The sequence below is a fragment of the Mobula hypostoma genome, chromosome 4, assembly GCF_963921235.1.
Source record: "Mobula hypostoma chromosome 4, sMobHyp1.1, whole genome shotgun sequence".
NCBI classification, from domain to species: Eukaryota; Metazoa; Chordata; class Chondrichthyes; order Myliobatiformes; family Myliobatidae; genus Mobula; species Mobula hypostoma.
This window is the reverse complement of record NC_086100.1, coordinates 158,719,310-158,742,978: the sequence shown is the minus strand read 5'-3', so window position 1 is coordinate 158,742,978 and position 23,669 is coordinate 158,719,310. Positions and strand designations below refer to the sequence as shown.

Genomic DNA, 23,669 nt, shown 5'->3' with positions numbered 1-23,669 from the left:
TGAGTGTGCTGACTATGTAGTAGTACCACGTGGTGTCAGCTGTAATGTCTCTGATATTGAACTGGACCTCAGCCTGCTCAAACCAAACGTGGGGCTGAGTGGCCCAGAAAGTCGGAAGCTTCAGAGAGACCACGCTGTACGAGTTGCTCGAACTCATGGCTGGTCGCTGAGTCGCTGGCTCCAGATGCCGTCTGGAACGCCAGGGTCAGCAATGTAGTCACGCGCAAACGCGCTACTAAAGAAACACACGGAGGCAGAGAGAGCTGAAATCAGAATGCCTTTACTGATTCAATCTCCCCTCCCATGGGCCCCTGCGACCCGCGGGGCGGACGTGATGTCAGACCGTCCCTGGAAGGTCCGCCCCGAGCAGGTAGTCCCAAACGCGCTCCCGATGGCGGTTCGAGTCCCGCGTGTGCGGGCCACCACAGTGGCATGTTTTAACAACAAACAGATAAATATTGAAACTTGGCTTCTGAACTGATTTTACTGGCAATGTGCTCTCAATGATAATGCTGTTAATGTGCCATCTTGCTAAGTAACCCTTCATTCCTATAGATTCACCTGTTTTGGTCAACTTTGCCATCCATTCTACCTCTGATCGTTTGACTCTAATTTTGTTAACCAGCTACTTATTGGGACTTTATCAAACATTTTCTGGAAACCCACATAGACCACATCTACTGTATTCCCTTTATTAATCTTCTCTATTATCCCATCAATCCAGTTAACCAACCATGATTTGCCTTGGAGACGAACATAGTTCTCATTTATGAACTCTATCTTTTCTATTATTATTTTCCCTAGAATTTTGCTTCTAAGGAGTTTCCCATCTGTAAAATTATCCATTCAAACTGTAAGTGTGGAGCATGTCCATGCACCCTCTTTGAAGAAAATTATGAGACATGCCATTTTCCAGTTCTCTGGAACCTCTCCAATATCTCGGAATTATCAGAAGATTATTCCAAACCCTCTGCAAGATCTACCACTTCCTTCAAGATACCATATGGGTGCTAGATGACATATTTCTTTAAGCATAACCAGTGTTTCTAGTAACCCCTTAATTTTCATACAATCTCTCTTGCCTTCTTTTTTCCCCTCATTCCTGTGCTAACAAGAAGCAAATTTATTATAATCAATTGAGGTTGCATCACATTAGAAATATCATGATTCACACTGCCTTTCCTATTGTTTTGGTTGATCTGCCAAATGTACTTGATGCCAAAACATCAATAGTATCTACTCCAGCGTAAGTTATTAAAAAAAAGACTTCAAATATACAGTATTTCTTCAGATTAGCTGCAACTAGTGGATTAAAAGATCAGATCATGGCACATGGTTTAGTAGGCAAGAAGAGGTGGATCATCTCTTCAGAGAAGTTTCTCACATGGTCTCTATCTCTCTCTCCACAGGTCATCTTCAAAGGAGTGCAAGAGAAGAAAAGAGGAATCATCGGACTGGATGATATCAGTTTGCAAAAAGGGCACTGCTCTGGAAAGCCTTGGGGGCAGTAAAAAAGAGTGGGTTTCATATCTGAAAGGACATCACATCATCTCCTCTGTCTGTAGGAGGACTGAATGCAAGGGGAGAGGCAACTGACTGCATTCTATTTGACTCCTGGGTACAAGTTGTGCAAACAGTGTACGCTAGACACGGCCCTCCAAGGGCACAGGAGTTCAAACAAACTCCACATTTCCAATAATCCTTATCCTGTGTGCTTATACAATTAGTCTGCAATCCAGTAATATTGAGGAATGTGTCTGTGAAATGTCTGTAACTAGAGGGGTGTTGTTTGAACAGCAGTTCTAAATAAATGACTCATCAATTGACTTGCTATCATATTAGGTAGGATTGTAGTACAAACTTAGTTTAATGCCAACTGTCGACATCCCATGGAATGATTTCTGTATAATTGTTACTTGGCCTTGGTATTTCTTACTGGAAGCTTCCTGGAGAATTATCCTGATGAGTCTTGTCCCTCAGGTGAGAAATTTCTCATGTAACATGAAACTTGAGTCCAGCATTGCCATGTTAGAAACTTCCACCTCTAAAGTGAACCGGATCCTTGACATGAATGCAGTGTAATGTGTCAGATGTTTTAAGAGACTTCTGTCAGTACTCAACTCAAATGATCCCTGGTCCTCTCTCACTCTTTCCAGCCACTCTTGCCCTTACACTTTGCAGGACTAAGTCTTTCTTGTGGCCACCTTATATCGTAGTGCCCACCACCTCATTATAGGTTTGTATTGGAGGACCTGTTAAATTGCTATCACTACCATCTCAGCTTAAAGCTGATAGTTGGCTCCTTGCACAGTCAGGTATGAAGCATGTTGTAACAATGGGAAACCACTTATTTCATGTGGGTGGTCTCCTGCACTGCGCATGGTCTCATCCAGCTGTACTGTCATGGACTGTGGCTTAATAATCCACGTTTCTCCCTCACATTTTAGTCACTTAACTTGCAAATTGGGATGTCATTGTGGTCTTTCCTTGAACACGTTCCTACAATATGCTTTTGCTTTTAATTGTTTAGTAACTGACATTGAACAACAACTATAACCATTCAAAAATGTACTTAACTGTAAATTAATTCATTATGGTTTTAGATGATTGTCTCACTCTATTTAAAATGAGTTTCACATTAACATGAGCATACACTTACTGAAAATGTTTGTACGTCAAGGCACTCAATGGTACTGTATAAACACTGCAGGGAAACAGTTGTACTTTGACAAGCTTTTCAGGCAACAATTGAGAAGTTTTGTAACAGTGACTAGGATTGCAGTGTAATCTAATGGACAATGTGCAGCTCAATTCCTCTTTTTTTTAAGTGGTAAATATGCTCATTATATTTTTATAATGTAGAATTTAAATAAAAGTTTTCTTTCGGCAGGAGTAAACCAAGCTGTCCAGACTACAGTGGTCCTTGTCTGGTCGCCAGGGTGCAGCAACCTACCCCAGTGGGCTTTGTTCATACTTACTGTTAAGTAGTCTTCATCACAACACGGGTATTATAGTAAAGGATGCAACTATCCTCCCTCTACTATAGCCACCAATTATGATAACGTAGAACATAGAAATCTACAGTCCATTACAGGCACTTCAGCCCACAATGTTGTGCCGACCATGTAAACTACTCTAGAAACTGACTAGAATTTTCCTACCGCACAGCCCTCTATTTTCCTAAGCATCATAGCTCCATGTACCTGTCTAAGAGATTCTTAAAAGACCCTATTGTATCGGCCTCTACTACCGTCGCCGGCAGTGCATTCCACATACTCTCTGTGTGAAGAACTAACGTCTGACATCCTCCTTGTACCTACTTCCAAGCACCTTAAAACTACACGGGGTACCCCCTTGTGTTACCCATTTCAGCCCTGGGGAAAGCCTCTGGCTATCCACAGGATCAATGCCTCTCATCATCTTATAGAAAAACACAGAAAACCTACAGCACAATACAGGCCCTTCGGCCCACGAAGTTGTGCCGAACATGTCCCTAGCTTAGAAATTACTAGGGTTACCCATAGCCCTCTATTTTTCTAAGCTCCATGTACCTATCCAAAAGTCTCTTAAAAGACCTTATCATATCTGCAAAGACCCTATCGTATCTGCAAATTTTATTGTATATAGAAATTTTATCAGGTCACCTCTCATTCCCCGTTGCTCCAAGGAGAAAAGGCCAAGTTCACTCAACCTATTCTTATAAGGCACGCTCCCCAATCTAGGCAACATCCTTGTAAATCTCCTCTTGACATAGCTGTATGGTCAGTCCTTGTATACCTGTGTCATATTGGCATTTATTGGCTTGTTTTGTAATCCTTGTTAAACAACACCCATAAGCAGCATTGGGTGGCACTGTGACACTGTGTTTACAATGGTGGCTATATTTTCTAGAGTTTTCACTCGTTATTTCACATAGTAAACATTGTAGTCTGAATATACTTTTTGTACCCCATATCTTGCTGTCATTCTGATTACTTGACATCTTCAGATCCATTTGGGGTGTGACCATTTAACACAGGCAGGAATGGCATTTCTTTATGAAGTTCATGACAGTAAGTCAACTTAAGCCACCCATTCATTGGAATGGATTTCAAGTGCTGATTTTGTAATAAAAAATGGACTTGTACACAAGTGCCTGCTCTTAATAGTATTAGACATCACTGATCTTTGAATAATAATGCCCCTGATAGTGCTCCACAGGAGGAATCATTGCAAAAAGGTAGTAATTCTCCTGCCTGTCTGCTCTGTGACCCTGAGCTGGAATTACCAAGAGTTAGACTGTTTTAAATAGCTGAAGCTGGTGGTGTTTTTGACACTATTAAGCTGCATTTAGGGATGTGGATAGGAAAGCTTGGAAAAGGACATGGGTGGGGCGGGGGGAGGGTTGGTGAGTATAGGATGGTCGCAGTTAGGAAGCAGTATTGCAGCAGCAGCAGCAACCTGGGTTCAACCCCGCTGCTGTCTGTGAAGAGTTTGTACCTTCTCCCTGTGACCCTGCAGGTACTTTGGTTCCCTTCCACATCCCAAAGACGTACGGGTTAGAACTGAGGAAGCTCATTGAGTTAGTGAGGGTGGCTGGCGGCAGCCCTTCAGAGGCCTGCTTGTTCTTTGTGAACAGTTCTAAGGAATGGAACCGTTCAATAACCTAGGGACTGCTCGTATAAGAAAGATGAGGTAAATGATGATGGATTTCATTCTTTGATGGACACTAGTTGACCAGTTTGCCTTCTGACATGGTTTTTGAAAACAACATGAATTTAATTCTCAAGTTGTTATGGTGCAATGTTATACTGGATATCATAAATCTTGTGAATACCAGAAGCTGCATTTTAACTGCAAGGCTCCAAATTTTCAGCTCTCTTGTTTGCCTTTATATGGGATTTCAGAGTGCAGGATGAGGCCCTATGGTGTCCCATGGATCTGACACGCCCATTTGAACAAAGCAGCCAATTAATCCCAAACCACCCAAGTACTGCACAGATTTACAAACAACAGCAGATCCCCAAAAGCCAGGACGTGTGACTGAATGATTTTTTTGGTATGGAATTAAATGGTTGAATGAGCTGAAGAACATGTATATTCTGCTCAAGCTATATAAAGTCTATTACATTAACTGAATATTAATCAAAAAGAAGTTACCTATTGTGCAATCATCAGCATGTAAAGCTCATGTCCTCCTAAAAATGAAGTGAGATTCGAAAATATTTTGTATATACCATTAGCGATGTTTGTTTAGGACATTTTGTTAATATAGTAAACTATTCCAAAGCACTTCACGGGAGTAGCGACCAAATTTTATCAGAAGCCAAATCAGGAGGTATTAGGACAACTGCTCAAAAACTTAAATTAGAAGGTTCTAAAGATGACATAAAGGAGCAAAGTGGATTGGCCCCTGGAGGAAAATCTAGCATGCCATGCTGCTAATAACCTGGTGGTTTTGAAGTAAAGGCAGTGCAAGCGAATACACAACAGTACAAGTTTAAAACAGTTATTCAGTTAGCTTTGTTTGATAATTATGTGGTCAACAATGCTATCAAATGATTTCATTAAACTCAAGACCCACACTCAGAAAATCAGAACTTTTTGGACTGATTCCTTGGGAACAACTAGTCTTGGGAACACATTTAACAAATTAAGCAAAATTAGAAATAAATCCAACACTCAGTTAAGCTAACCAAAAATTGTAGCTTGAGAGATACAAGAATCGATGTGCTGAATGATTCTTTACCTCAACAATTTTTGCATCAATAGTGAACATAAAAGAGAATTTCTAAAGAACTTAAGAAGGAGAAAGTTAGCTGTAGAGCATTAACCACATGATAAAAAGTCATAGACATGAAATGTTAAAAGTTTCTGCTTCTATAAATGCTGCCCAACCTGCTGACTATTTCTAACATTTTCCATTTTTATGTAAGATTTCTGGCATCTGCAGTTCCACTTGTTTTTTTTTTCATTATAATTTATTCTTTCCCCTCTATGTTCTCCTTCCATTTATAGGTTTCACAAAAGTTTCAGAACCTTAGCTCAAAATCTCTCATTACTTGCAAACCAACCTATTAATCCATGGATTTTAGTGACTGATAAAAGTAATTGGAAGCTAAGGAAACTGCAACATCAGATCTATATTTGAAGGAGAGGAATATTTTGCATTCACATTCCTAAGTAGCAACTACTTTGTTGGTGAACTTACATAGTTGGCAAATGATGGGCTTATTGTTGTTTGCGTTTTATTCCATCCTTGCCTGCCTCTTCTTTTGTACTGAATTTCTACTATCAGTAGCTGCCTTTCCACTCATTGCACACCAGATCCCCATTCTTTAGCTCAGTTTTTACAGAGTTATATTAGCACTGCAACTGGATGCCAAGACAGGGAGGTGACTGCTTTCACTGATGTTGAGGGAAGAACTGCTGTAAAGTGAAAGGCAATGGACAGGGCCCGTTAAAAGTCAAGGTAGCATGAAGCAGCTGGGAAAGAGGGTTCTGAAACTAGGGTGAAATACATGAATTCAGTGGTGCAGTAAGAATTGTAGGAAATAGTGGAATTGTATAGGAGCACTCAGTGGAGAGCTAGAACAGTCTGGGAGATGAACATGTGGAGAACCAAAAATCTTGGAGAAGACAAAACTAGTAGATAGAGGGAAGATTTTGTAACACAAAAGATAATGGGAAAATTTCTGTGTACCTTTGTGACCATTTGTGGAATGACTGTTGTCTGCTTGCACAATGATAAAAGTGAAATATCTCTAAAAATGTTGCAATATCATCATCATATGCCAATTATCTTTTGTTTGGATTATGTTAGCCCTTGGCAATGAGTATTCATTATGGTGGACTTTATTTAAATAAAAGTTCCATTTCTCTATAATTTAAAACTCTTAATGGCATCCAACTTAATTTTATGACTTAATATTGGATTATCTTGGAATGTAATGAGATACAGGATTTTTGTTGGTTGAAATCTTCCCAACCACTAAAGTCTGGCTAACTGGCCTATAATTTTCCTTCTCCCTCCCTTCTTAAAGAGTGGAGTGACATTTGCAATTTTCCAGTCCTCAGGAACCATTCCAGAATCTAATGATTTTTGAAAGATCATTACTAATGCCTCACAATCTCTTCAGCATTTCACAGGTCGGGAAGACATTGGAGCCCATTATTGAGCATGAGGTTGAGGGGTACTTAGAGGCATATGATTTTTAAAAAAAGCCAAAGCCAGCATGGTTTCCATCAGGGGAAATCATGCCTGATAAATTTGATGGAATTCTTTGAGGAAATAACAGCCAGGATAGATCAAAGGAGAGTCAGTGTACATTGTTTACTTGGAATTTCAGAAAGCCTTTGACAAGGTGCTGCACAAGAGGATGCTTAACAAGCTGATGGTATTAGAGGAAAGATACTGGCGTGGAAAGAAGAGAAGCTGACTAGCAGGAAGCAAATAAAGGGGGCCTTTCCTGGTTGGCTGTAGGTGACTAGTGGTGTTCTGCAGGGGTCATATTGGGATTGCTTCTTTTCATGTTAAATGTCAATGATTTTGATGATGGAATTGATGGCTTTGTGGCCAGGTTTATGGGTGATATGAAGATAGGTGGAGGGGCAGGTAGTGTTGAGGAAGCAGGGAGTCTGCAGAAGGACTTTGATGGGTGGGAAAATGGGCAAAGAACTGGCAGATGGAATATAGTGTAGGGAAATGTATTGTTATGCACTTTCGTAGAAGGAATAAGGCAGTAATGTATTTTCTAAATGGGGAAAAAAATTCAAAAATCTGATGTACAAATGGACTTGGGAGCCCTTATGCAGGATTCCCTAGAGGTTAACTTGCAGGTTGAGTTGGGGACAAGGAAGGCAATTGTAATCTTAGCATTCATTTCGAGAGGACTAGAATATAAGAGCAAGGATGTAATGCTGAGGCTTTACAAGGCATTTAGTCAGAGTGCACTTGGAGTATTGTGAGCAATTTTGGGCCCCTTATCTAAGAAACGATATACTGGCATCGGAGAGGGTCTATAGGAGGTTCACGCGCTTATTCCAGGAAAGAAAGGGTTAATGTATGAGGAGCGTTTGATGACTCTGGTCTGTACTCACTAGAGTTTAGAAGAATGAAGGGGATCTCCTTAAACCTAGTCTAATCATGGGACTATTTACGATGACCTAATAACCTACCTGTTTACGACTGTGGAAGGAAACTGGAGAGCTAGAGACAACCCATGCACTCCATAGGGAGGACGTACAGAGACTCTTTACAAAATGGCACCAGGGTTGAACTCCGAACACCCAAGTACGTTCTGAGCTGCAATAGTGTCACGCTAACCACTATGCTACCATGGTACCCTATAAAGCAGAGGTTGATAGGTTCCTTATTAGTTAGGGCACCAAAGGTTATGGAGAGAAAGCAGGTGAATGGGGTCGAGAGAGATAATATATCAGCCTTGATGGAATGGCGGAGTGGACCCAATAGGCCATATGTTCTAAATCTGCTCCTAGGTCTTATGGTCTTATTTCCAGATCCTTTCTTCTACCTTACTCCTCAGTGCCCTACTGCTCACCATACAAGTTCTACCCTGATTTGTCCTCCCATAGTGCAATACTTCACAGTTGGCCGCATTAAATTTCATTTTGAAGACCAAATGACAGAACCTTTTTGACAAATCTCCCATGCTGGACCTTGCTGAAGTCTATGTAGACAACATCTACTGCCTTGGCTTCATCAACTTTCCCGGTAACTTTCTCAAAAAACTCCAAGATTGGTTAGACATGACCGACTCCACAGAAAGCCATGTTGGCAATCCCTAATCAGTCCCTGTTTATCCAAATACCTACGTAATCACTCCCTTAGAATACCTTCCAATAACTTACCCACTACTGATGTCAAGCTCACCGGCCTATATGACTTGATATGACTCAATGGGATGCAGGTGACTAAGTTGACGTTGTAGACTTTCAGCAAGGAAGGATGTAGTTTAAACAGCTTCTTCCCTCTGCTATCTGATTCCTAAATGGACATTGAATCTTTGGACACTATCTCCCTTTTTAAAAAAATATACAGTATTTCTGTTGCAGGTTTAAAAAAAATCTATACAATTAACATATACCGTAATTGATTTACGTATTTATTATTTTTTAATTTTATTATTTTTTGAAATTTTATTTATTGTTTTTAAAAAGTTATTTATTTTTTTCTCTCTGCTAGATTATGTATTGGATTGAACTGTTGCTGCTAAGTTAACAAATTTCACATCACATACCAGTGATAATAAACCTGATTCTGATTTAGCTGGGATAATAATTGATAAGTGAGTACTAAAAAGATTAGCAGCATATTAATGATCTGAACTTGGGTGACTTGACCGCATTTAACACAAATCTTGGAAAGGTAGTCAACTTTGAAGGAGAGTATTAGATCTCAAGGAGATTCAGACAGTCTGCTGGAATGAGCACAAAGATGGCAGATCAAATTTAATACTGAGAAATGAAAGGAAATTTTAGTACAAAAAAGTCAATACAAACTTCATAAAGCACTGATTCAACCTCAAGTAGTGGTATTGTATTGGGATTTGGTTAAAAAAGAAGGCTGTCAAAGGGGTGCTGATTAGATTTAGTGAAATAGTTCAAGGGGTATGGAACTTCGGTTATGTTGAGAAATTGGGATTGTATTGGGACTGTTCTCTAAGGAGTGGAGGTGGTTATGAGGAAATTGAGACATACTTAAAATCATAAAGCATATATGAAGCATAGCTAGAGAGAAATTGTTTCTATTGGTGAAGGGTCAAGACCAGGGGACATAAGATGGTGATTGGCAGGCCTATGAGGAAATGGCAGATGACTAATTGACTAGAAATTGCATAGGCATGCTTTATTGTCTGATTAGCTTCTTTGTGTCATTCTATGACCCTAAGAAATAAATACTATTTTTGTAAAGATTTCTCTCTCAATAGTATTGTCTTCAGAGAAAAACAAGAGAACCAAAGTTGCTAGAATACAAGTCCGTCACTAGCCTGAAAAAATACATCATCCTTCCTTCAATGAGTTAGCAGTTTCAAAGTACTCACTTAACAATCTTTAGAAGTTCCATCACTAATCAGAACCATACTGATTCAAGGAGCAATCCATCAGGATGTCTAATGACAACTAAATAGTGCTGCTACCCATTTACCTCAGCTTGAGGATAAAAAAAAGATGCCAATGATCATATTGAGTCAAGAGTAAATTACCAAATACATAGTAGCCTCAAAATGATCTTCATAGTGAGTAAACAATATACATTAGATTTCCTTTGCGCTGTTCTTAACTTTTTCAGCCAAACCTAGATCATTCCTGGATTCCTGAAGCAGACTGGAGTTGCAGCTGTAACTTATCAATGACTTTGGAGTTTCGAGCTTCATTACTGCATTAGGCTCAAGTTCAACAATGTGTAATGAGACATCAATCATGAATGGTGTAAGGGGAAAATCCATGAGACACACGTCTTGAGAATGAATCAGATGTTGCAAAGTATGAACTAATAAAATGCAGGGCAACACAGATGATATCTTCCAATGGCAGATTTACAAACTCCCTGCTCCACTTTCTTATTCAGGCATCTTCCCCCTTCCTTTCCATTCCTGAAGAAGGGTCTCAGCCCAAAACATAGACTATTTGCTCATTTCCATGGATGCTGCTTGACCTGCTGAGTTCCTCCAGTATTTTGTTGTGGTATTTTTCAACTGTTCATGTTTTTGCAAATAAATATTTAAATTAACCTCTTCACGATTTACACAAGGCTCCACTTCCCAATACAAAGAACTGCTACCTGCATGAATGCTAATGTCATGTCACTTGTGGATTCAGGAAGACAAATACCGAAAAGAATATTATCTACTTTGGCACATGAAGTTTTCAATGTAGCAAAATGTCCTATAGGAGTATTATCAGTCAAAGGAGATTTAGGACAGATGACTAAACATTAAATGAGTAGGCTTTAAGGGATGTCCTCAATTAGGAGAGAAGTAAAGAGGAGATTTAGGGAAGGAATTCCAGAGCTCAAGAGCCCAGGCAGCTGGAGATATGGCTATCAATTGTGGAGTGGTTACAATTGGAACCAGAGTGAAATATCTGGTGAGTTAAGCAATATTATAGTATTTAAACACAAGTGCAAAATAAGCGAGAAAAATTAATCTTCACTACACACTTAGAGATGGTCTGCATCCCAGAGTGCTTAAGGAAGTAGCCCAAGAAATAGTGGATGCATTAGTGATAATTTTTCAAAACTCTTTAGATTCTGGACTAGTTCCTGAGGATTGGAGGGTGGCTAATGTAACCCCACTTTTTAAAAAAGGAGGGAGAGAGAAACCAGGGAATTATAGACCGGTTAGCCTAACATCGGTGGTGGGGAAACTGCTAGAGTCAGTTATCAAAGATGTGATAACAGCACATTTGGAAAGCGGTGAAATCATCGGACAAAGTCAGCATGGATTTGTGAAAGGAAAATCATGTCCGATGAATCTCATAGAATTTTTTGAGGATGTAACTAGTAGAGTGGATAGGGGAGAACCAGTGGATGTGGTATATTTGGATTTTCAGAAGACTTTTGACAAGGTCCAACACAGGAGATTAGTGTGCAAACTTAAAGCACATGGTATTGGGGGTAAGGTATTGATGTGGATAGAGAATTGGTTGGCAGACAGGAAGCAAAAAGTGGGAATAAACGGGACCTTTTCAGAATGGCAGGCAGTGACTAGTGGGGTACCGCAAGACTCAGTGCTGGGACCCCAGTTGTTTACAATATATATTAATGACTTGGATGAGGGAATTAAATGCAGCATCTCCAAGTTTGCGGATGACATGAAGCTGGGTGGCAGTGTTAGCTGTGAGGAGGATGCTAAGAGGATGCAGGGTGACTTGGATAGGTTGGGTGAGTGGGCAAATTCATGGCAGATGCAATTTAATGTGGATAAATGTGAAGTTATCCACTTTGGTGGCAAAAACAGGAAAACAGATTATTATCTGAATGGTGGCCGATTAGGAAAAGTGGAGGTGCAACGAGACCTGGGTGTCATTATACACCAGTCATTAAAAGTGGGCATGCAGGTACAGCAGGCGGTGAAAAAGGCGAATGGTATGCTGGCATTTATAGCAAGAGGATTCGAGTACAGGAGCAGGGAGGTACTACTGCAGTTGTACAAGGCCTTGGTGAGACCACACCTGGAGTATTGTGTGCAGTTTTGGTCCCCTAATCTGAGGAAAGACATCCTTGCCATAGAGGGAGTACAAAGAAGGTTCACCAGATTGATTCCTGGGATGGCAGGACTTTAATATGATGAAAGACTGGATGAACTAGGCTTATACTCGTTGGAATTTAGAAGATTGAGGGGGCATCTGATTGAAACGTATAAAATCCTAAAGGGATTGGACAGGCTAGATGCAGGAAGATTGTTCCCGATGTTGGGGAAGTCCAGAACGAGGGGTCACAGTTTAAGGATAAAGGGGAAGCCCTTTAGGACCGAGATTAGGAAAAACTTCTTCACGCAGAGAGTGGTGAATCTGTGGAATTCTCTGCCACAGGAAACAGTTGAGGCCAGTTCATTGGCTATATTTAAGAGGGAGTTAGATATGGCCCTTGTGGCTAAAGGGATCAGGGGGTATGGAGGGAAGGCTGGTACAGGGTTCTGAGTTGGATGATCAGCCATCATCATACTGAATGGCGGTGCAGGCTCGAAGGGCCGAGTGGCCTACTCCTGCACCTATTTTCTATGTTTCTATGCAGAAGTGTCCTACTATAAAAAGCATCAAGAATTCCTGTCATACAAGTATTAAATATTCCTACTCATTAGTCTTCAAGATTCATGATTACTTATGAAACACTGATGTTGAATCTCTATGGAGATTAAACTTTAATCAGTTAAAAACACACAGAAACCGTAACAAGATTGCACAGTGGAAAATTCCAACAGTAAAGCCCCGACTCTTCAAAACTACAGCTGCAATCTGAAATTCTAACTTCTTTCACTCCTCCAGCAAACACGGTAATCCTTCCTGTGCTCGACAACAAGTTAAGTTGTGTTAACAGTTAACAGAATTATGGAAGGAGAAAGTCTTCACAATGCTTCTATTGTTCATAGGCGATTAGAGCGTGCAGTAACTACAAGGCCACAAGGTAAAATCCCAGACTGTTGCTCTGAGAAACTTTATAAAACGTGACCAGAAACAGTTTAATCCATAGGTTGGACAAAACTAGCAGCTCAGAAGCAGGCTCTAAAGAACAAAACTCTGCTCATGCAGGGCGAAAGCTCGAACATTCATATTCTCATCCTTTCCATTTACCTCATAGCATTGCAACTGAGGCAGTAATCCACAATGATTTTAAGATAGTATTAGAAAAGCTGATTTCAGACAATATCCTTTTCCTTTACAAAGGTTCAGAATTAGAAGTCACCATCATCTCTTGTCACTGGCTCAGTTAGATTTGCAGTTTCCACAGTGGAATTCAAATTCTTCACCAAGGGCTAGACAATAAAACTTGTTGGCCAACAGTTTATTCCACTTACACACTCACTAACTTTGATTATTGTGACTGTATGTTTATTTACTTTTTTCTCTGACAGCCTAGCTTACCTGGTACCTTCGTGGATGATGAGCTTGACTCTTCAACATGCTCTTCCTTATATTAAACTAGGATATGAGAAACCTAGTCATTGCTAATGAATGTGCTGAAATTTCAGAATGGAAAGTCCTTTAACACGCTTTGTTTTTATTAAATTTTGGTCTGCACAATGCATGACAAACTTTAGGAGAGACTGATACCGGATTTAAGTTATCATTCCAGGTGAAGAACCTTCATTTCTTCAGAAATGTGGCATCCTCCTCTACATTGTAATTCAACAGTAGATTGGGTGATTGCTTTGCAGAGCACCTGCACTCAGTCTTGAGGGGTGACCCTGAGCTTCTCATTGGCTACCCTTCAATTCTCTACTCTGAACTCTCCATCTCTAGCCTCCTGCACTGTTACAAGCAACATCACCTTACCTTTCATCTGGGCGTGTTGCAGCCTGCCGGACTCAGTGTTGAATTCTCCAACTCCACACAACTAGCTCTTTTTCACCAACACACAAGGTGTTGTAGGAGATCAGGAGGTCAGGTAGCATCCATGAGAAGCAATGACATTAATGAAATAGGTAGACAAGGTTCTGAAGAGAGATTTTAGGGAGCGAGATAGAAAGCTGAAAAACAGGACCCCCAGAGTAGTAACCTCTGGATTGCTGCCCAGTTAGGGGAACAATAGCATGATTTAGCAAGTGAATGTCTGGCTGAGGAACTGGTGCAGGGTGCAGGGGGCAGGGGTTCGGATTAATGTTTTATCGGCATCTTTTCTGGGAAAGGTACAAAAAGGACGGGTTACAGCCCGATGGGGACCGATATCCTCGCGGGCAGGTTTGCTGGAGTAGTTTGACAGTGTTTAAACTAATTTGGCAGGGAGATGGGAACTGGAGTGATAGGGCTCAGGATGGAGCAGTTAGTTACAAACACAGGCAGTGTGTACTAAGACTACTAGCAAGGAGAGGCTGATAATTGGGCAAAATTGCAGTCAACAGGATGACAAAATTGAAGAGGGTGAATCCGGCACATAAGTTGGTATAGTTGAATGTGTGCTGTTTATGGAATAAAGTAGAAGAACGAGTAGCACAGTTACAGATTGGCATGTATGATGTTGTGCGCATTACTAAATTATGGCTAAAAGAAGATTATAGTTGGGAACTTAACATCCAGGGATACACATTGCATCGAAAGGATAGGTAGGAAGGCAGAAGCGAAGGGGTAGCTCTGTGGGTAAGAAATTAAACCAAAGCATTAGAAGAAGGTGACAAGGGTTGGAAGGTGTTGAATTGATTGTATATTTGGACTTTCAGAAAGCCTTTGACAAGGTGCCACACATGAGACTCCTAACCAAGTTAAGAACCCATGGTATTACTGACATGGTTAGACCATTGGCTGATTGGCTGGAGGCAGTGAGTGGAAATAAAAGTATCCTTTTCTGGTTGGCTGCTAATGACTGGTGGTGTTCCGCAGGGGTCAGTGTTGGGACCACTTCTTTTTATGCTGTATATAAATGATTTAGATGATGGAATAGATGGCTTTGTTGCCAAGTTTGCAGATGATATGAAGATTGGTGAAGGGGCAGGTAGTTTTGAGGAAATGGGTAGGATACAGAAGGACTTAGACATATTAGGAGAATGGGCAAGAAAGTGGCAAATGAAATGCAATGTTGGAAAGAGCATGGTCATGCACTTTGGTAGTAGAAATAAATATGTGGACTATTTTCTAAACAGAGAGAAAATCCAGGAATCTGAGATGCAGAGGGACTTGTGCAGAACACCCTAAAGGTTAACTTGCAGGTTGAGTTGGTGGTGAGGAAGGCAAATGCCATGTTACCATTAATTTCAAGAGGTCTAGAGTACAAGAGCAAGGATGTGATGCTGAGGCTTTATAAGGCACTGGTGAGGCCTCACCTTGAGTATTGTATACAGTTTTGGGCCCCTCATCTTAGAAAAGATGTGTTGGCATTAGAGAGGGTCCAGAGGAGGTTCACAAGGATGATTCCAGGAATGAAAGGGTTATCATACGAGGAATGTTTGATGGCTCTGGGACTGTACTCGTTCAAATTCAGAAAGATGAGAGGGATCTCATTGAAACCTTTTGAATGTTGAAAGACTTGACAGAGTAGATGTGGAAATGATGTTTCCCATGGTGGGAAAGTCTTGGACAAAAGGATAGAGGGCTACCCTTTCAAAACAGAGATGTGGAGAAATTTCTTTAGCCAAAGGGTGGTGAATTTGTTGCTACATGCAGCTGTGGAGGCCATGTCACTGGGTGTATTTAAGACAGAGATTGATAGGTTCTTGATTGGTCAAGACATTAAAGGTTATGGGAAGAAGGCTGGGAACTGGTGTTGAGGAGGAGAAAAAAAGGATCAGCTATGATTGAATGGTGGAGCAGACTCGATGGGCTAGATGGCCTAATTCTGCTCCATATCTTATGGTCTATTTGTGGGTACAGCTAAGGAACTGCAAGGGTAAAAATACTCTGATGGGAGTTGTATACAGATCCGCAAACAATAGTAAGGAAGTGGTCCACAAATTACAATGGAAGATAGAAAATGCATGACAAAAGGGCAATGTTACAATAGTCATGGGGAATTTCAATCTGCAGGTAGATTGGGAATATCAGGATGGTGCTGGGTACCAAGAGGGAGAATTTCTCAAAAGCCTACAAGGGGGCTTTTTAGATTAGCTCGTGGTTGAGCCCACTAGGAGATCAACCATTCTGGATTGGGTGTTGTGCAATGAACTGGAATTGATTAGTGAGCTTATGGTAAAGGGACCCTTTAGGGAAAGTGATCATAATAGGCATCCTTTAGTCTTGTGAGACCACGGATTTGCGCCTTGGAAGGTTTCCAGGGTGCAGGCCTGGGAAAGGTTGTATGGAAGGCCGGCAGTTGCCCATGCTGCAAGTCTCCCCCCTCCACGCCACTGATGTTGTCCAAGGGACGGGCACTAGGGCCGATACAGCTTGGCACCGGTGTTGTTGCAGAGCAACGTGTGGTTAAGTGCCTTGCTCAAGGACACAACACGCTGCCTCAGCTGAGGCTCAAACTAGCAACCTTCAGATTACTAGACCAAAGCCTTAACCTCTTGGCCACGTGCCAACACACAAGTGATCATAATATGATCAAATTCACCCTGAAATTTGAGAAGGAGAAGCTAAAGTTAGATCTATCAATATTACAATAGAGAAAAAGGAAATTACAGGGGCATGAGAGAGGAGCTGGCTAAAATTGATTGGAAAAGAACATTGGCAGGGATGACAGCAGAGCAGCAATGGCTGGAATTTCTGGAAGCAATTCAGAAGGTGCAGGACATATACATCCCAAGAGGAAGAAGTATTCTAAAGGAAAGATAACACCACCATGACTAACAACAGAAGTCAAAGACAAGATAAGCACCAAAGAGAGTGCATATAATAGACCAAAGATTGATGGGAAGTTAGAGGATTGGGAAGTTTTTAAAAGCCAACAGAAGGCAAGTAAAAAGTCATTAAGAAGGTAAAGATGGAATACAAAAGTAAGCTAGCCGGTACAGTAAAATTAAAGAGGATACCATAAGTTTTTTCGGATAAATAAAGTGTAAAAGAGAGGTGAGAGAGGAGATTGGACCACTGGAAAATGATACTGGAGAGGTAGTAATGGTAGAGAAGTAAACAGTGGATGAAATGAGTAAATATTTTGTATCAGTATTCACTGTGCAAGATATCATCAGTATGATGGAAGATTTAGGGTGTCAGGGATCAGAAGCGTGTGAAGTTGCCATTAATAGGGAGAAGGATCTTGGGAAACTGAAAGGTCTGAAGGTAGATAAGTCACCTGGACTGAATGGTGTAGACCCTAGGCTGAAGAGATTGTGGAGGCATTAGTAATGATCTTTCAAGAATCACTAGATTCTGGAATGGTTCCGGCAGACTGAAAAATTGCAAATGTCACTCCACTCTTCAAGAAGAGAAAGAGGCAAAAGAAAGGAAATTATAGGCAGTTAGTCTGAGCTCGGTGGTTGGGAAGATGTTGGAGTAAATTGTTAAGGATGTGGTTTTGGGGGACTTGGAGGCACATGACAAAATAGGCTGCAGTCAGCATGGTTCTGACAAGGGAAAATCTTGCCCAACAGATCTGTTGGAATTCTTTGAAGAAGTAACAAGGAGGATAGGCAAAGGAGAATCGGTGAATGTTGCATAATCGGTGGATTTTCAGAAGGACTTTGACAAGGTGCTATACATGAGTCTGCTCAACAAATTACGAGCCCATGATATTACAGGAAACATACTAGCATGGATAAAGCAGTGGGAATAAAGGGAGCCTCTTCTGGTTGGCTGCTGGTGACTAGTGGTGTTCCACAGGGGTCTGCATTGGGACCGATTCTTTTTACGTTACACAGTATCTCAATGATATGGATGACAGAATTGATGGCTTTGTTGCAAAGATTGTGGACAATATGAAGATAGTTGGAAGAGCAGGTAGTATTGAGGAAGTTGAGGTGCAACAGGAGACCAGATTAGGAGACTGAGCAAAGAAGTCAAGAAGTGTATGGTCATGCACTTCGGTAGAAAAAATTAAAGGGTAGACTATTTTCTAAATAGAGAGAACATTTAAAAATCTGAGGAATTTGCAATTGAGGAAGGCAAATACAATGTTAGCATTCATTTTAAGAGGACTAGAATATAAAAGCAAGGATGTAATGTTGAGGCTTTATAAAGCACTGGTGAGGCCTCACTTGCAATATTGTGAGCAGTTTTGTGCCCCTTATCTAAAAAAGGATGTGCTGACATTGGAGAGGGTTCACAAAAATGATTCTGGGATTGAATGGCTTGTCATATCAAGAATGTTTGAATGCTCTCAGCCTGTACTCACTGGACTTCAGAAGAATGAGGGATGACCTAATTGAAAATTATCGAATGTTGATAGGCTTTGATTAGAGTGGATGTGGACAGGATGTTCCCCATGATGAGAGAATCTAACACCAGAGGACACAGCCTCATATGAGAGGGGCATCTTTTTAAAACAGAGATGAGGAGGAATTTCGTTAGCCAGACAGTGGTGAATCTGTGGAATTCGTTGCCACAGGTGGCTGTGGAGGCTAATTCTTTTAGTATATTTAAGGCAGATGTTGATACATTCTTGATTAGTCAGGGCAAGAATGTATATGGGGAGAAGGCAGGAGTTCGGGAGCTGAAATGGAAAATGGACCAGCTGTGATGAAATGGTAGAGCAGACTCAATGGGTTAAATGGCTTAATTCTGCTCCTCTTATCTTATGGTCTTATGGTCTAAATGGATAGTTGAAGATCCTTCATCCAGATCAAATAGTAGCAATAGTCACCACAGGCATACAGACTCAACTCAAAATTAGATACAAAAGATCAGTGGAGGGTGGGGACAAAGTTCTCCAAAGCAATTTTTTTACGAACTCGTATGAACATGCCCTCAGTGCTCAATTGCCACTCAGGATTATGCAGTACATTTTTATTATCAGTGCTTTGGTAGTTATTTTCTAGTTCCTTTGAAAGGTGCTGCCCATTTAAATCCATCTTTTGGGTTTCACTAACATGGTAACTACCCTGTTGAACAGTTTCATCCCTGTCATATATACTGTTTCAGATGCACTTTAAAATTACTGAAAAAAACCTGCAATAATGGCTTAGTTTTGTGCTTAGTACTTAAATAAAGATTGTGCTACAACATGCAGTTAAAATCACAGGTCACAATCAACAAACTTTACATTTCTGAAAGTACTGAAAAACATGATTCATCAGTGGTCTCCTCGCTAAATAACATTCAGATATAAATCTCTACTGTATCAGTGTTATGCATTGGATAACACTGCTCCATGGAGTTTTACCAATGTTGTCATCAGCAGTAAACTGTAGGTTCTTGATCACACATGATTAAGGATTAAGACAAGATTAGACAAGGATTTCAGTCACTGGTTCCAGGGTACGGCCCTTGGACGCAGGCATTACCACTCCCTCAGCCAGCTCCGAGTTCTTGCACTTGTCCCTGGTGCTGTGGGTCCGAACGGTTCAGATTTGGGGTGAAGGCACAATCAGTAATCCTGTCAGTTTCATCTTGTTGATGCCTCCATCCAAGATGCAGACTCGAGGATAAGTTAGCTTCACTAAATGAGCTGCAAACTGAAGAACAAAGGCAGAGTTATTAGCAATGAAGCATCACAGAAATAGCCCAGTGAAGGGCCAAATGATAACCTGGTGAAGAACTGGTCTCTGTTCTAATTTAGGGAAGCAAAACTGCTGAACTACTAGCAACTTCACCACCACACCACCTGACTTTTGAAGTGGCCTACAAGTTGGTTAATTCACAGAACTAGGAATGGGCAATAAAGCTTTATCAGTAATGCAGAAGGAAAAATAACTGCCTTTTTGTTCATGAAGGTGACCTTATCATATACAAAAATCTTCAAATGTACACAAACATATCAAAATAAAATTCATTATTAATTGTATAGTATAAACATTGCTAAATGATAGAAAGTCAGGCTGATCTGGTAGGTCTAATCGATTCTGGGATAATGGAGTGGTTGACTAATTCTGAATCTATGACCTCCTGACAGACTCACTTTCAAGGACTTTGCAACTCATGTTGTCAGTATTATTATTCCTGTTTTTACTTGCACAGTTTGTCTTCTTTTGCACAGTGGTTGTCAGCTTTTTTTTAATGTTTAATCTTTTTACAGTATTGTCTTTCTTTATTTTTTCCCATAAGAAAATGAATTTCAAGGTAAGATGTGGTAACATATATGCACTTTGATAATAAATATACTTTGAACTTTGATAGCAATTGCATCGATAGGTTTGCAACAAACCCTGACATAATTCGGGGAAAAGTGCAGTGATGGAGAGGTGGGAGCATCAATACATTGAACGGAGCAATGATGCCCTGACAGATAGGTGCAGCTTTTTGTCATCCAGCACGTTTCTTTTAAATTGCAGTGCAGATCTGTACTTATTAATTAATTCTAACTGAGATCTGCACTAATCTCTAAATAAAAAGCAATGCAACTTTTCGCAATCTCAGCTAACAACTTTTCTGATTTATGGCAACTTCAGGTTACGGACAGCTCTCAGAACAATCCAGCTTCTGTTCCCCACAGTGGAATCACAACACTAGAAAAGAACAAACCTGCTCAGGGGAGCAGCCTTTGTGGTCCAAATTAATCTTAGGGTTGTATGTGGGACATCTATGTACTTCGATAATAAATTTAAAGTGTTATTGATAAGCAAGACAACTACCGGCATTCGTGAAACTTATGAGCTATTCCTCCACCAAAGCCCATTTCTCAACCCCCTTCTCAAACCCTCCCTAACTCCGCTCCACCACAACACTTGTTGAGCTTTCTCTACTGCTGAGAAAAGTCAAGGAGGCCTGAAATAGTCATTATCTACATTCTCATTCCCAGTTGAGGAGATGATTTGGGATTGCACTGAGTGACTAGGGTCCACGTGTTACAAGTACACAGAAGCCCAGTGTAAAAGACAGAAGGGGTACATCAATCTCACAAATTGTCCACCCATTTCAGGTTGCCCCTGCACCATCTGTGGAAGACACAAAATAATCTGCAGATGCTGTTGTCAAAGGAACACTCACAATGCGCTGGAGGAACTCAGCAGGTCAGTTTTCAACTGATGAGACTGACCTGCTGAGTTTCTCCAGCGCATTGTGAGTGACCATCTGTGGAAGAGTCTGAGGTCAAACTTGGTCTCATTATTTACCCCAAAAGTCACAGAAATCGAATGGAAGTAAGTTATCCTTGATCTCAAAGGACTATCTTATGAGTTGGAAGATTCTTATTATTTCCCAATCCCTTCCTACACCTCCAACTCCACAATGGATGGTTCAAAGCCTGGCTGCGAAAGGAGGAGGGTTGGACAGGGGCCTAGCAATCCTATCCCATGAAAAACTCAAGAGCTAAGGAAACACCAACAGAAGCTCCAAAGACTTCAGGCCCAGCACAGAGCAATTTGGGGAGCTGCTGTTGGCAACCTATGCCCCATTAGGGGTGATGGGCTTAATTAAGTAGGTCCCTACAACCTCTACTTATTTAAGCCTGGTTAAATAAAAGATACAGATCTCAGAATATTTTCTATGGTCATAACCAGTATCTGATGGCTATGAATACGGTAACACTAGCTCTCTAACAAAGTAGAGAATCCCCACCTGCTCTTTAGAATTATGTTAGGCATAATTTCAAACTTATACTGCTGTCAAGTTCCCCTTAAACCTTGTGAAGCCAGAATTTGGTCAGTAAGCCTATGATTGTGAAAACCTGTAGCTCAAGGCAGCTTTGTTTCATTTTGTACTGAGCAGCTATAAGCATTTTTGACTGGGTGCACACAAGATTGACAGGGAGTACAGAATTGTAAGTGTTAAATATGGTTTCTGTCACCCTACTAACATGATTCAAGCTGACAGATTCTATAACGTGCCACTTGTCTCAACTGCAAATAGAGGCAACTGAGGGAACTCAGCTAGGGATTCTTAAACTCTGTATGGATATCTGCTGTTCTCACTGATGATTTAAACAGTCATTGATTCCAGTATAAACATTACCTTCACCAGAATAATAGATAATTAAGGATTAGAAATGTGAACGTACCAAATAGCAGCAGCAGCAGCCATTTACTGTCCTGCACTAACTCTGATTTCCTTACATCCTAAGATCCATTGCCCTTCAGGAAGGGTAAGACGAAGGAACACATTCCAATCCTCACTGAGGGATCAGAAGTGGAGACGGTGAGCAGTTTCAAGTTCCTGGGTGTCAAGGTCTCTGAGGATCTAACCTGGTCCCAACATATTGATGCAGTTATAAAGAAGGCAAGGCAGCAATTATACTTCATTAGGTGTTTGAAGAGATTTGGTATGTCAACAAATACACTCAAAAACTTGTACAGAAGTACCATAGAGAGCATTCTGACAGGCTGCATCACCCTCTGGTATGGGGGGGGGGGAGAACTACTGCACAGGACTGAAAGAAGCTGCAGAGGGTTGTTAATTTAGTCGGCTCCATCTTGGGTACTAGCCTACAAGTACCCAGGACACGTTCAAGTAGTGGTGTCTCAGAAAGGCAGTGTCCATTATTAAGGACCTCTACCCAGGGCATGCCCTTTTCTCACTGTTACCATCAGGTAGGAGATACAGAAGCCTGAAGGCGCACACTCAGCGATTCAGGAACAGTTTCATCCCCTCTGCTATCTGATTCCTAAATGGATATTTAACCCTTGAAATTACCTCACTTTGAAAATATATACTATTTCTGTTTTTTGGATGATTTTTAATCTATTCAATATGCGTATATTGTAATTGATTTACTTATTTATTTATTATTATTATCATCTTACTATTATTTTTCTTTCTTCTATATTATGTTTTGCATTGAACTGCTGCTGCTGTCAACAAATTTTACGACACATGCCGGTGATAATAAGCCTGATTCTGATTCTGAACATACTCTGCAATTGAGGCTTAAAGCTCTCTTGGGCTGAGAATTCCAATTAGTTACCACCCTCTGGATGAAGACATTTCTCCCTGTTTAAGCTCTCTTAATAAAAAAATTCACCCCTATCCTTAGCCTCCATCCCATCATCCCAGGAATCAATCTGGTGAATAAAAACAAAAAAAAAGTGCAGATGGCAGAAATTTGCAATTAAAATAGAAAATGCTGGTAATATTCAGCAGATCAGGCAGCATCTGTGTGAGGGAAACAGTATTAATATTTCAGGTCAAAGAGCTTTCATCAGAACTGGTGGACCTTTGCCATACAGCTCATCAGGCACTGTTAGCAAAAGAAGCCATTTTCCATAATGACTCTTGTCCGCTCACAGTCTGCAGCCTTGAGGGTGAAGATTTTGCAGGCCTCCTCCAGGTACCATTTTAAATCTGCTGAGAGCTTCTGCCTTCACCATTCAAGTCAACATTGCCAGAGCCCCAGAATTGCTTGGATAAGCCAAACCTCACTCTATAAATCAACAATACAGTTTTAACCAACTCCCTTAGAACTTATTATAATAAGAGTTTAAAAATTAAGAATTTTGTCAACATTTATCTAGAACTATGACATTTTTTAACTGAATTGTTCCTTTTTA

The 23,669-nt window shown here is 40.7% G+C and overlaps 2 protein-coding genes across 6 annotated transcripts in view; one reads left to right on the top strand and one right to left on the bottom strand.

Moving 5' to 3' along the window:
* npnta (nephronectin a) overlaps positions 1-8,871 on the top strand; it is a 92,940-nt gene extending 84,069 nt beyond the window's left edge. Inside the window, exon 13 of one of the 4 annotated variants that reach the window (XM_063046820.1) lies at positions 1,410-8,871. In XM_063046820.1, coding sequence (XP_062902890.1) covers positions 1,410-1,511 — 102 coding nt within the window. In that variant the 3' untranslated portion in view covers positions 1,512-8,871. The remainder of the gene's footprint in view (positions 1-1,409) is intronic. The other 3 variants (XM_063046818.1, XM_063046821.1, XM_063046819.1) reach the window with 3 other exon arrangements.
* Positions 8,872-12,054: 3,183 nt separating this feature from the next.
* The window catches only part of tbck (TBC1 domain containing kinase), a 248,987-nt gene continuing 237,372 nt past the window's right edge, over positions 12,055-23,669 (bottom strand). For both annotated transcript variants that reach the window (XM_063046811.1, XM_063046812.1), the window contains one exon: positions 12,055-19,703. In XM_063046811.1, the coding sequence (XP_062902881.1) occupies positions 19,593-19,703 (111 nt within the window). In that variant the 3' untranslated portion in view covers positions 12,055-19,592. The remainder of the gene's footprint in view (positions 19,704-23,669) is intronic.